The sequence below is a fragment of the Danio rerio genome, chromosome 14, assembly GCF_049306965.1.
Source record: "Danio rerio strain Tuebingen ecotype United States chromosome 14, GRCz12tu, whole genome shotgun sequence".
NCBI lineage: Eukaryota > Metazoa > Chordata > Actinopteri > Cypriniformes > Danionidae > Danio > Danio rerio.
This window is the reverse complement of record NC_133189.1, coordinates 28670561-28685218: the sequence shown is the minus strand read 5'-3', so window position 1 is coordinate 28685218 and position 14658 is coordinate 28670561. Positions and strand designations below refer to the sequence as shown.

General features: G+C 32.7%; 1 protein-coding gene and 1 long non-coding RNA gene across 5 annotated transcripts in view; both read left to right on the top strand.

Annotated features, from left to right (window-relative positions):
- Positions 1-1690, top strand: part of LOC137490493 (uncharacterized) — a 75303-nt gene extending 73613 nt beyond the window's left edge. For all 4 annotated transcript variants that reach the window (XR_011010013.2, XR_012389745.1, XR_012389746.1 and 1 more), the window contains one exon: positions 1475-1690. This is a non-coding gene — a long non-coding RNA (uncharacterized lncRNA). The remainder of the gene's footprint in view (positions 1-1474) is intronic.
- Positions 1691-3495: 1805 nt separating this feature from the next.
- On the top strand, positions 3496-13366 carry cxcl14 (chemokine (C-X-C motif) ligand 14). Its single transcript, NM_131627.1, is given in 4 exon segments — positions 3496-3806; positions 4794-4899; positions 7539-7652; positions 12170-13366. Coding segments are annotated over 4 exon segments (303 nt in total). The 5' UTR covers positions 3496-3739; the 3' UTR covers positions 12186-13366.
- The last annotated feature ends 1292 nt before the right edge of the window (positions 13367-14658 follow it).

Sequence of the window (14658 nt, the reverse complement as noted above, 5' to 3'; positions counted from 1 at the left end):
ATGTAGTTTACATGTTATGATAAAGCAGTATACAGTTGAAATCAGAATTATTCGCCCCCCTGTTTATTTTTTCCCTAGTTTCTGGTGAACGGAGAGATTTTTTTCAACACATTTCTAAACATAATAGTTCTAATAACTCATTTCTAATAACTGATTATTTTCTCTTTGCCATGATGACAGTAAACAATATTTTACTAGATATTTTTCAAGACACTTCTCTATTGCTTAAAGTGATATTTAAGGCTTAAATAGGTTAATGAGATTATCTGGGCAGGTTAGGGTAACTAGGCAAATTTTTGTACAATGATGGTCCAAACTATCCAAAAATATATAGCTACTATCCAAAAATATATAGCTTAAAGAGGCTTTTAATTTTGACCTTAAAATGTTTTTTTATTAAAAACTGCTTTTTGTTTAGCCAAAAGAAAACAAATAAGACTTTCTCCAAAAGAATAAAAATTATCAAACATACTGTAAAAATGTCCTTGCTCTGTTAAACATCATTTGGGAAAATTAAAAAAAAGAAAAAAAATCAAAGGCGGCTAATAATTCTGACTTTAACAGTATGGGTCCAAGAAAATATAGTCTTAAAGTATCAAAAAAAAAAATGATACCGCTTTTATTTTCTTTAAAATGTGTTCTTTTTAATTGTATGTTTGTTTTTTGAGCAAAAAATAATGACCATCATACTTTTGGCATGAATTACAGAATGACATAAAATGTCATTGACTATAATGATAGTTTATGTATCAACAAAGCTCATCAGACATATTTAGAGCAAGAATCATTTTCTGACATATTAAAAAGCTCTATTTAAGGATCAAAGACAATTACTTGCAATTTTCAATGTTTATATGTTGCCAATGCTTTTATGTACTAGTTTTAATCATTTGTTTCCCGACAACATTTTTAATAATTTGAAATATAACCAAATCATTCGATATTTGAATTTCATGTGCTTTTTATGTACTGTATATGAGGCAACATCATAATGGGACATCTCATCTTTTGACCTTCACATCAACTTAAAAATATATATATTTGTGAATGTATTAAATAGTTTATTTTATTTAAAAAATTTCTTTAATTCCAGATGAATTTCAGGTTGATTTTAAAAACTTATTTCTATGAAATGAACCAGATTTTCACATGCTGCCTGCCATAATATGTTTGCACATTGTTCAGTGAATTTACCAATAATAAATTTAGCTTAAAAACTTGGTTTTAAATGCTTTTGCAAATCTCAGTTCACCCACATAGATATTTACTTAGAAATCTCTTTATGACATTACCAATATAAAATAGATATAGCTGCCTGTGTTTTCGGTTTGACTGACAACATAAATGCACTTTGTGATTTTAGTTGATTTGGGTTAAAGAGGGCCATCAATCTTGTCTGTTACCATTACGTTTCTTCTACATCCAGTCAAGCAGAATGAAGGGCAGCTTCACATATGATTTTCATGCTTTTCAGTTCTCCAGGACCTTTGGATCGGCCACAGACAGTCATGAAATGGACTGAGGCAAGGCTGATGACAGCTGGGACGAGGCTCTCGTCCGCACACATAGATCCTCAGATGGTTTGCCTCTTGCCCTTCAATAATCCATGCATGAGGAGAAAACCAGAAGCAGTCTTCTCAGGGGTATCATTTACCGGCAAACACTGCGCAGCCAGTGCACACAACAATAGGTAGGTCTATTTGACAATGTGACACACAAATTTTAAAAAGGTGACACAGATTGAAGACCCATAATTATAGTATCATCTATGGAAGTAAATAGCCAGTGAGCAACATAAGCTAATAAACTGGGTAGCTCCCCGAATGAGCCTTTCTAACACATACAATACAAACTCCCTTTGCATGTCTTAATATGCAAATAAAAGATTTGCATCTTCAAAATATGCCTGATCTGTCTTTAAAATAAAGTTATGCTAAACATCCTTGTTACAATAGGACTTGAATTCATCATTAATTAATTTTGTCTTTAACGGCTTAAAAATTGACAAATTTCTTATTGTATTAACACCTACAAATGCTATTCATTATATTACATATAAACTTTATAAGAAACCAACACATGTGTTTATGAAAGATATTTTATTAGTGTTACAGTTTACAAATGATTCAATTTATTTCCATGCTGTTTGTTAGAGACCATTTTGAGGGATGTAAACAAAAACAATCGCCCCGACGTATTTCCTGTTTTACATTTTTAATTTCTATAGCATCCGAGAATCCAAAAAGAGCCACATATTGATGAAGAATGTTATGTATTGTTGCTTTCTTTATGCACAATGTTTGTATTTTTGCCATTATTCATCTAAAATATTCTTTTGTTTTGCAGATTGATGTAGTGCTATTCTGATTTTAGTGCTGGCATATTGTTTTTATTATCTTACAGATAAGATTCTAATATTTTGTTTGTTTTACAGAATGTGGTATCACAACAGCAACTTGTCTTTGCTAACTGTGGGTCTTTTGAGTTGCCTGTTCTTTGTTGAAAACACATCAGATTGTAAACAATATACAATATATTTGCATTAGTGTTAGGGTTAAGATATTTTGGGATGTTAGTAAAGCTTTAAAGAACTTTAAACTTTTAATTTGGCCCATATATGGGCTCATTTGTCCTATGTTCGACCACTAATGAATTGTAAAAACAACTGATAGAAGAAGGCTTTAAGACAAGGTTAGTTTTTAATTATTCAACTGGAAAAGTTAAAAGAAGAAAGTTGAATGAGCTGACCAGTTTGTTATTTGCCTTTTAGGCAACTAGGTTTTCCCTATTTTACTATTTTATTCCTATGTTTTATTTAAAATGCTAATCTCATAACATTATTTAGAAAACTGTAATAACTGACTGTTTAAATGAACATTTGTAAATATATATATACTTCTTAGTATAACAGTATTGTTATGGTGTAATATGTTTGGTATCAAAGAGTGTGGCTAATCTCATCAACCAAAGTTTATTGCTTAAAAATCACTAAAGTGCAATATTTAAAGCTCATACTTGACTAAAAAATTACACTTCTTCATTTTTAAAGAAAAAAGAACCACCCCTTTCAATAGGCTGGCTGGCCTGAACAGACATTTAAAATGCCTAATTTGCCTAAATGTTTTGTGGGCTATTTAGTTATAAACTCTTTTTTAGGAAAGATGATGTCCCTAGCTTCAGTTTGTAAAGGTTTAGTTAAAGAAAGCCTGCTAAAGTGAGCCTTTATTCATGGGCAAGAATCAAGGAGAACAAATTAAGTGAGACTTCAACAAAAGCCAAGAAAGCCAATGCAATTATCTCCCTTGACAACCCACAGACTCTCCATATAAACTTTTTAACTCAATTTCATCTGATTTTCTGAGGCTATAGACGTAGCCCGTGTATCAAAACATAGAGAGCCGCCTGTCTATTCAGCCTCGACTCCGTCCTCGCGACTTAAATCTGCTGTCTAGGAAGGCGACTCGCTCGGATTGGAGACGCGGCCACAGTTAATTCGTCGGCGGGCTCTGCATATCAATGAGGCGCTCGAGCGCGCGTTTATAGAAGCTCCGCTCGAGATTGAGGAGAGTCCGAGAGCGCGTGTGACGTGTCGCGGAGCACATTCAACCTGCTACTGACATCACAGAGGCAGAAACAGAGTTTATCATCAAACCGACACTGTTTGAGGATCTCCATTATTGGATTTGAGTGGTACAAAACAGACCGGAGGCTACAGGAGTTTGTCAACAAACTATTGGGGATGAATCGCTGTAGTACGGCCGCTTTATTTTTGCTGGTTATCGCCATTTATTCGCTCAACACAGAGGGTGAGTGTTTGTTATTTTTATCTATTCGCTAAATTCCCCAAGAAATGTAGTGGTAAATGTGTTTAGCTGCTGTTAGTTTTAGGTTTAATGAAGATGGTTTTAGTTTTAGTCCCTAACAAACGTCTGTTCTTCCGTTTGATCAACTTTTCCTGCTGAAAAACAGAGCCTCACGCTTGTCCAACTGTCAAACATCTCTCTTTCTCTCAGACAATCTGGTTCATTTTGTAAAACTTGGCCAGTGACAGTAGATAGTCGCTCTTTGTGTAGCTGGATGAGTCTTGTTGGCTTCTGTCCTGAGAGGCTGTTTAGAGATGATGCTGAATGGAGCCGAGAAGATTGATGAGGGATTAGATGTAGGTCACACGTCTTTCAGCAGCTCACCTGCCTCAAAACCAGCGTGCTGGAAGAGGCTCAAAACTGCAAATGGCACTTTAATGAATCGCCACTCCAGTGTGGCTGTGCTGTTTGTTGATTTTCTGGAAACTCGTTTGTCACCTCAGTTTTCTAAAGTGTAAAGCCTAGTAGGGGGAAATGGATCAGCCTGGCTGAAAACATCTCAGGGAAAGATGCATATATTTAAGAACAAAATGAGATATTTGAATCCAATAAAAGTAGACTACGTTGTAATAATCAAGAAACATTTTTTAAATAATTGTGGGAACACAATGCATATGTCTGTTTGCTGTACGTTTTAGATCATTAATGAAAATATACATTGCATAGACATTTCATATTTACAATATTTTATCATAGAAAAACGTTTTTTAATAAATGTGTAATCTAAGACACACTTATTTGTTCTGATTATTGCTCATTTCTTTTTCTGTTTGTTTTTGTTTTGTTTTGTTTTTTGTTTATTTGTTTTTGTTTTTCTTTTTTCAGTTTGGGATAATTCATATGTCAAAACTCTTTATTTTTGTAAGATTCAGCTATTTCTTACATCATTCTTCTTGAGACTAAACCATGCTTTTTATTCATTTCCTATAGCATATAAGTGCAGATGCACAAGAAAAGGGCCGAAGATCCGGTACATAGATGTACAAAAGCTGGAGATCAAGCCTAAACATCCGTACTGCCAAGAAAAGATGATATTGTGAGTTGCAAAAATATATTTATTTTTTTCTCTCATTTTCTCATTTGGGTCTGGAAATCATGCCTATAGCTTTAACTCAATAATTACTACTCAATAATTATTGACAGTCTATAAACAGGGCCATTTTAATTGACTAGTCTGTCTTAATTTAATAAGAAAAGCCGTTTAATAGAAGAGACTATATTTCAGCATGTTTGTTGATTTTAAGCTTCCTCTTCTTGATATATTATGAACAGCAGTGCAGTCCGTTATGGCTGTCTACCTCAGAACCTGCTAGAAAATCCAGGTCATTTGACCTCAAGGTGGTCAAGCATGGTCATCCAGCTCAATCCAGTCCCCACCAGTTTAACCCAGGCTGTAGCTGTCTGGAAATCCATCTTATCAGCCAATGAAACCATCTTGCACAAGCTAATGACCATAAATGACCACCTGAGATCATCTATATGCCTTGTAAAACCAGCTGCCAGTAGAAGAATTTCCACGAGAAAGATTTAATAGCTCACTTGGATTGTGGAAGGTGGTATTGACAAAACGGGCTTAAAATTGGTCAGTGTTGTTGTTATGATGATGCATCCTGTTCTTGAAACCTATATGATCCAACGTGTTTACTGTTTATGAAAAGCTTGCCTTTATTGCAGTGCATTATCATACACTACTGTTCCATCTTCTGGTTATACTAGGTATTGCAGTCTAACAACAGAGTTGGGAACGAGTCAACAATTATAATGACCTTGAAGTATTCATTTTAATTCCCAAAAGGAAGAGTTATGCCTTTTGTTAAAAAAAATACATATGTATGGATTAAGGACAGACTACAGATTTTTAAATAAAACCAGTCAGAATTGCTTAAATTAGAGCAAAAACTAAGATTTTATAAACAAATAAAAAAAAATCCACTTAAAAATAATTCTCAGTTTTTCTGAATTTATGACAGTAATCTCCAATTAACAATATATATAATTTAGAGTTTTTTTATTATATAACAAAATGGTGCCATGTGTTCGGATATGTTTAAAATGTTTTATATCTTATTTGTATATATTTTTTCTTTTAAATACACAATACCATTATTTAAAAAAAAAGTTAATCTGAAGAATTAAGAAATACATTTTTGGGAATAACAACACATAATATTTGTTATTCTGACCAATTGTCATTTTTTGTAAACTAAACTATATTTTTATTTGAATGTTAGAAAAAATGTATCATACGTTTTTAGAAGAAATGTTTATTTATAATTGATTATATAAAATCATTCATTTTTAGTAAATAGTAAAAAATTTACAATTACATGATTTTTAAAAATAATTTTAAAAACTATTATTAACAAATAATGTAAATGTAGTCCATATCTTGTTAAAAACATCTATTTTGGCACTAATTCTATTATATATAATTATGTTTATACACATACCCGGCGTCCAAAGGTCTAGAATTTGTCCCATAAACAAGCTCATTTGTCCTAATTTGACTGCTATGCCATAATATTTTGTGAAAGTAACTATCGAAGAAGGCTTTAAGACCAAGCAGAATCTCTCTTTTGGCTTTTGCTTCAGCATGACTGAGGAAAGTTAAATGTGCTGGCCAGTTTGTGTTTGTCTATTAAATGAAAATAGGCTAGTTTTTAAAGCTTGAACAGCATCCTTTTATTGCAATAATATATGATGTAATAAATTTCTATTATAAAATAAGTATTATTCTCATATTTTTTTCTTCTAGATTTTTAGAAAATGTTTTTTGTACATTAAAAAATGTGGTTGATGACCATCTGACAAGCTAATCCAGCAAAAAAAATAGTACTTAAAACTTATTTAAACCTCATAATTAAATAGAAAATGAGGCTAATAACTGCAAAAATGTCCATATTTTAGGAAACAAAAAAAGAAGCACCCCTTTCACCAGGCTGGCTACGGGCCTGCATAGATACAATACTAATACTTTTTTCCAAAAGGTAGGTTAATTTTATATTTTTCCATTAGTTCGTGTCACATTCAAAGTTTTTTGGTAAATAATCCCCGGACATTTAGCTCATTTGTCTGGATTTGCATTCGTGAGCTCTGACCTCAAAAAACAAAGCTGCTGAGAATGTTCCTTCACTGCAGTTTATGGCACTGGATTCTGAGTGTGAGTTTAACATTCTAGAAGCTTCTCCAGTCCTACAAGAGCTCCTGCAAGTTTAGAAAGTTTAGAGTCAATAAACATGTCCTTTTGGCTGCACAGGTGAATAATAAAGCGAAAATCAAGATAAAGGCCGATGGAATGTTGATCAGTTTGCTTCAGTGACTCCAGCAATGTGGTAAACATCTTCTTAATAGACAAAAAGTAGTTATGCTATTGAATTCTGTTTTGCACTTGTTTACCAGTCAAGTGCTTAGCGGAGCATTTGAGCTTTTTGTGGTCTTGACGATTCACCTTTTTTAAAATGAAGGTCCAGCAAAACCTTTAGACCTTAACTACTCAAATATCAGAGTAGAAAACAACAATACTCATTAACAAATAAAATAATAAAAATGCATCTTGGTGATTCAGGAAATTCTATATCACTGATTACTGTTTGTGTTCCTTAAATGGCTAATGTTCTCACCTTGTTTTTTTGTTTACCCATCCACTCATCTGTATTTTTTCCCATCTGTTTATAGTGTCACCATGGAAAATGTGTCGCGTTTCAAAGGTCAGGAGTATTGCCTGCATCCAAGACTCCAGAGCACTAGGAACCTTGTCAAGTGGTTCAAAATCTGGAAGGACAAACACAGGTAATGTCCAGCAACAGGATAGTATCAAACTAAACATTTGCTGCTTGTAAAGAGATTTAAATTGCTGTTAGGTACACAAAGCTGCCACCCAGCACAATTTAGTTCTGTTTAAAACCCAAATTAATCATGTATAATTTGGCATATTTGCGAAGTTAAAGTTAAAAGTAAAGTTATTTATTTTGGGGTAAAAAGTAGAGTAAATTTAGGAGCAATGTCAGCTGAAAGATTCAATTAGAATAAGAATAAGTTATTATAGTTTGATAAAGCATTTTCTAATAGATTAAATTGCAGAGATTTTTGGAAAACATGACAAGGTAAATTCAGTTAAACTAGGGATATGTTCATACGACAATGGTGTGCTAGAAACATTTCTCCTTTGCGAGATTGAGAAGTGTTTGTGCAGATAACTTTGGCTACATTTACATGGAACCAAATAACTAGTAAACAGATGGAAAAGCCTCCATGTAAACACCCAAATTCATCCAAAAGCTATTTGAATTGTATTGTATTGGAAGAAACACTCGATCATATTGAAAGCCAAAACTGGAAAGTACTGATGTGTGCAATGACGTAGTAATGGCATATTGACTCATGGAATGAGCTGATGTTTTGTACAAAGAAGTGAAGTGGAGCACAACAATGTCTCTTCAGTCTTCACTTTTTGCACTCAGAGACATTGTCACTTCTTGCTGTTTTTCTGATCGGATGGCTATCCGATGGCAAAAAGACCAGGTGTAAATGCCCTCTGAAACGCATTTGAGATTGATATAAATCACTTAAGAAAGTCATCTAGGACACATTCCGAGTTAAACTGGATAGGCCTAAATGCATCTGGTTGTTAAAACCACTTATTTAAATATTAGTATTTGCAAAAAAATGTGAGAGCATGTTATGGGCTATTTACTGTATTATTACATTGTCAGATATACAGTGCCTATAAATAATCATCATACCCCTTTGAAATAATTACTTTATTTTTCCTTCAGTCTGAAGTGAAATCATGTTCCAAATGACTTTTTCATCCTTTTGAAATGTTTTTTTATAGCCTTCTCCTAACCTCTGCCTTTTTACAACTTTATCCCGAAGGTCTTTTGAAAGCAGGGTGTAATTTTCACAGGATATGATGATTTTCTTTAGGCACTGTAACAGAGCTTATATGGAGCATGCAACGGCAACTCCTCAAATGACAGTTTATGATGTTTAATTAAATTTTATTTTCATTCCATTTCTGCCCAACTAAAACGTTAAATTGATATTAAATGACAGCTGTAACAGCAGAGATGCATATTTTACCTGTGGTTACTCTGTGAATGTAGAGGCTCTGTCATTTAGGAAGGCACAACGTTTTGCTTTCTATACAGTATACTAATATATAGGTTATACACATTATTGTGTAAACTCTCCACAGTTTTGAATGATGTTTTATAAAGCCTATATTGACCGTAATCACAGAGCCCGCCTTGTGATGATATTTTACTGGAATGCGAGTGAAGTACAAAACTCAATATCTTGAGCAGGGTTGGGTGTAATTAGTTAAATTGTTATACATAATATACTACATAAAGTAAAAAATATATAAATAAATATATATACCATCCATAAATTTCAAAATACAAATGTATTTTGCAGTATATTTCTATTTGGTTTAAAGCACTGACTCGTGCTGACAGAGAAACTGTTTACACAATAACCTTTCTGCTAAAATGGAAAATTATATTTTTATTTTTATTCCAAAAAAAACGATGCCATTTCTAAAAGAGTTTCAAAGTTTGTATTGTCTCTGTGTAAACTACAAAATCATGATTGAGTGAAAATGATGAATTTGTGTCTTTAGGCATGCTTGAGTATTTGACAACCAAAATAAGAATGGAGATCTATACAGTACAGGACTGCATGTAAATGTTTGATTGTAAAGTAACCGTTTCAAACATCCACCAAGACATCTTCATTTTCACCAGTACATGTATTTCTCAATAAGGATGAAAAGACCTTAAAACCTTTAGGGGTAAGCCATAACAGAAAGGGAGATGATCTGTAAAAAAAAATAATGCATCGAACCAGAGAGATGCCAATAAAAGTAATTGTATTGCCTTTTTGGGAATCTCTTCAGGGACACACTTGACCAAATAAGCTTTAGTATAAATCAAAGAAAATAAACTACAAGCAAACTTACCTTGGTTTCTTAAAGGAAGTGTTTACACACACACACACACACACACACACGCACACACAAAAATCACTAGTTAATTACACTCGTGGTTTCAAACACAAAAGATAATTTGAATAAAGATGAAAACATTTAACCATTGCCAAACACTATAGAAGTGAGTGTGTACATGTTTTCTGTTCAGCAGAAGGAAGAAACTGTTAAACAAATGAAAAGTGGAGGTAAATGACAACAGATTTTTCAGTCATGGGTGAACTTTCTCTTTAAACAAAATAGAAAGAACAAACAAACATGACACAAAATGGTGTCTCATCCTGTACTCCGCTTAGAGTCACAAAAAAGTAAACACAGCATAAATTTGCAGGGTTTCAAAGGCTTCTTAAATCTAAATCACAAATGAGAGCTGTATTTTTATCCAGGCAAAGATCAGATAAATTTGTGAAAAGTAAAACTACGATGACACAAAAGGTTTTCTGGGTGGTCCTTATAACATTATGTGCAGCACAGCTGAACCTATTACTAATTAACTGATAATCAAGTCAAGTTGAGCTATTGTCGTTCCGCTACATGTGTAGACATAAAATTTCTAGCAGGACCTAGTACATAAATAAAAAACTTAAATATGAAAGTAACACTGGGCATGCAGCCATATCCATAACTTACATACTGGAGTGGTAATCTATACATAAATAGTTAACTATAGTATAGTATAGTAAAGTATAGTATAGTATAGTATAGTATAGTAGACTATAGAATTACTTTACATGTATTACATTACTAATACAAATCGCATTACCAATACAGAAAATGGTATGCAAGAAAAAAGCCAGTTGTGCAACAGTAAAAAACAATCCTTATTGATTCCTTATAAGATGGAGTTTTAAAAAGTTGTGCGATGTATTTAGCGAGAAGAATTTCATAGATGTTGTTATACATGACCACATCCATTCGAAACATAGCTACACAGGAATAGAGAGAGAGAGAGAAACAATACAAAGAGACTTATTAAAAATTAAAGTCCACACCACATGGCGTAGGCATAAGACCAGGGGTGCCTAAACTTTTTCTTATAAAAGGCCAAAAAAAAAAAAACTTTATTGAGGGATCTGAGCACAATATTTACCAAACTGAATATATCACATCGTATAATATTAAATTTGACATTTGTTATTTCCTAATTTATTTTGTAAAATTTAAAAATAACTAGAAAATGTTGCTTTTAATCATATTTACTAATGCAGTATCCTTTTAAATATTTTAGAATGAACTGTACCACAATTGAGTTCTGCTGAAAACACTAGTCAACTTGCACATACCTTTGCCTTCATTTGCTCATCTCTTGTCCATCACTTTTTGTTAAGTGACAGTATTTACATTTTAAAGTCTGATTCATTTACAACATTTAATTGAAACGTTTAATTTCAGTGGACTTTTTTGTAGCTCACCAATAAAACAAAGAAACAAAGGATTACAATAACAAGGGATGAAATAACGATCTCTTTCGAGGGTATCGCCCCAACCACATCACCATCAAACTCCTCCCTCTCTTTTTAGATGGGATGGTGGGTCAAATCAAATGTTACAGTGGGCGTGGGCCAACTTGGGCCCGGGAGCTTTACTTTGGACATCTCTGCATTATCGTTGGGCGATGTCAACCAATTTGGCATCGTACATTAATGTGAAACATTGCGATGGAATCGTTGTCGTAGGCAATGGTAAATTAATTATTTATGAATAACTAATTAATTCATAACAAATAAATTTTTATAGCCTACTGTTTCAACTACCTGGCCCGCATGGTCTTTGGTTTACCCATAGCTAAACCATAAATAAATAAAAATAAGGTACACACAAATTACCACCTGTCAATCACTTTTTTCACAGGACTCTGGCATGAATAGGCAGTGATCTGTGTCGTTATAATAGTGTCGACAAACTTGCTTTGTAAAAAAAATCATCTATCAATCCAACCCTACTCTGCAAAAGACAAAACAGACAAAAATATTTTCTGCATTTTTCAAGGTTTAGTTCACTCAAAACTGAAAATAACATGATCATTTACTCTCCCTCATGTAGTTTTAAACAATTTTGAGTTTCTTACAAAAGAAGATATTTTGAAAAACTCTGGCTGGGATTGACTTCCATAGAAGGAAAAAAATACTATGAAAGTCAATAGGTGCCAGCTACCAGCATTTTTCTAAATATCTTTGGTGCTCAACAGAAGAAAGAAACTTAAATAGGGATTCAAGAAGTGAAGGTTAAGTAAAGAATGACAGAATTTTTGTACTCTTTTTAGGATTTTCTGACAGTGCAACACCTTAACAATGTTTGTTTCTTGTCATTTTTTTAGGACGTTTGAAGCCTAAATGTTCTACATTATGCACAAGGCTAAAAGCATTGTGGGATGACACTACCAGTGAACTGTGGATGACCAGAGGACCAATTTTTTAAAAGCATGACAAAGCATATACCCAGACAAGCTTATAAAGCACACCGGTCTATTTTATGAAGTTATATTAATGTGGAATAATGTATAGTCTTACACAAATGTTTCTTATGAGCCAAATGTGCAGTTATGGCAGAGAATGTAAGAAGCGATCATTACATTCCTACAATGTGTAATGTTTTCTGAAGCATCAGTTCTTGGTCGTTGTGTCGTGGCATATAAAGGGTCTTGACACTTATATTTTGGATACTGTCTGGTTTGAAACTACTGTGATCTTCTATCCACAGGTGTCAAAGTAGATCTTAGAGTTCTCACAGTACAAAAGAACTGAAATATCGAGGAGGTGTATATAATGTCTACAAAGAATTTATAATATTCTTTGCCAACATTCAGGCTGGTAAAAGGAGGCAAAGTGTTTTTCACTTATTTCAAAAAATAAAAATGTTTCTCATTGATCTGCCCAAAAGTGCCGGAGGAACTTTCGTTTATTTTATACGTTAGTATAAAGTTTATAAGTATAGTTTATTTGCTTTGGAATTTGGTACTTCATGGTGAAATGAAAGAGACAACTACATAATATAAACCATTTAAATCATATCATGCATTTACTTTATATTATTTACACACATACTTTATTCCTCGGTGGACATGTACCACCATACGAAGAGCACATGAACTTTGGGGCCTGTGTTTAAAATGAAGCTTTTTTTATTATTATTTAACATCGGCCCTCTTATCAGCACATTCTGAACTACATGTGCCTCCTCTTTGAGGTGTGCAGGTTTTGCAAGCTATTGTTTTCTTGTTTTGGTATGACTGTGTTTTCGTTTTCTTTTTGGTAAATGGAATGTTTCTCGTCTCTTCTTGTACATCAGATTGTATGTATAAGCACACAGAATATAGGCTCTTGTGTATAGAGCATCTTGCCTAGTCTAGCTTGTTGAGGATTTATTAGTGAAGCCTATTGTATCACAGAGTTGTCGTTTTACTATTTAAATAATAAATATTAGAAATGTTTGATTCTTTGTGTTTGGACTGACCCACCAAACACAACTTAAGTCCAAGGAGTGTAATCTTCGAGCACAGCAATAAACATTTAAGTAAATCGTTGAGTGAGTCTTGATTATTTTTGTATCAATTACAGTATCGAGTAGTTGCTGTATGGATATTTACAGGAGACCAGCGGGTGATTTTGCAAAATAAACAATACAATAAGACAAAGTTTAAAAAATCTAATGTTTAATGAATTCATATAAAAATTTACAAATGGATCATTCAATTCAATTCAACTTTGCTTGGTTTCTGAATGAATCGGCCGTTTTAAGGGATCGCTTGAATAATTGAATGAATTGCTCATTATGACATGGACTTTCTGCCACCTATTGGCGATTTTAATACAATTTTAATACAGTATCTTTTTTCAAGATGGACTTAAATCAAAATTTATACACCAAATAATATACATTTTATTATCGTTATGAATACATATAAGTTATTCGTTTAAAAAAAACTTTTTTTTAATTTTTAGTTAAATAAGTTAATATGGTTTTAATGTAATTGCAAGCAAACCATGGCAATCTCAATAATTTCTTTTTCTGATCTGGACATCATGCTAAAATAAGTTAGGTTTTAATATTTGATTTTTAAAAATGTTTTACATTAAGAATGAGTTACTGTAAACACAATTTTTACACAATTATTTTTTTTAATTAGAGATAAATATATTTATGTTTTGAGGAATGTGAGCATTTTTTTAAAAAACATTTTCAATGTCAAAATTATTAGCCCCTTTAAGCTATTTTTTTCAATAGTCTACAGAACAACCCATTGTTATACAATATCTTGCCTATAATTACCCTAACCTGCCTAGTTAACCTAATTAACCTAGTTAAGCCTTTAAATGTCACTTTAAGCTGTATAGAAGTGTCTTGAAAAATATCTAGTCACATATTATTTACTGTCATCATGGCAAGGATAAAATAAATCAGTTATTAGAAATGGGTTAATGAATCTATTATTTCTAGAAATGTGTTGAAAAAATTGGTGTGAAAATATAAATGACAACATAAATTCAATGAAAAGTCTAGTATTTATTAGATTTTTTAAAGTTATATTTGTAACTGAACATGAGCATACATGACCTGGGACATGGCAATTCAGCTACTTGCATGGAATTAGAGTAATTACTTTAAATTTAATTTATTTTGGAGCACTTATCATTGTTTCTTATTGTGGAAATGTATTAATCATCTCAGGCTTTAAGGATTTTTTAAATTGCATTTTTAAATATTCTGTACCATATAATCCCTTGGGGACACAAATCGTCACCTTGGAATTACAAGGTTCTATCTGTGTTCTGAATGACCTTGAGATATTGAGCTTCAAAGTTTTTG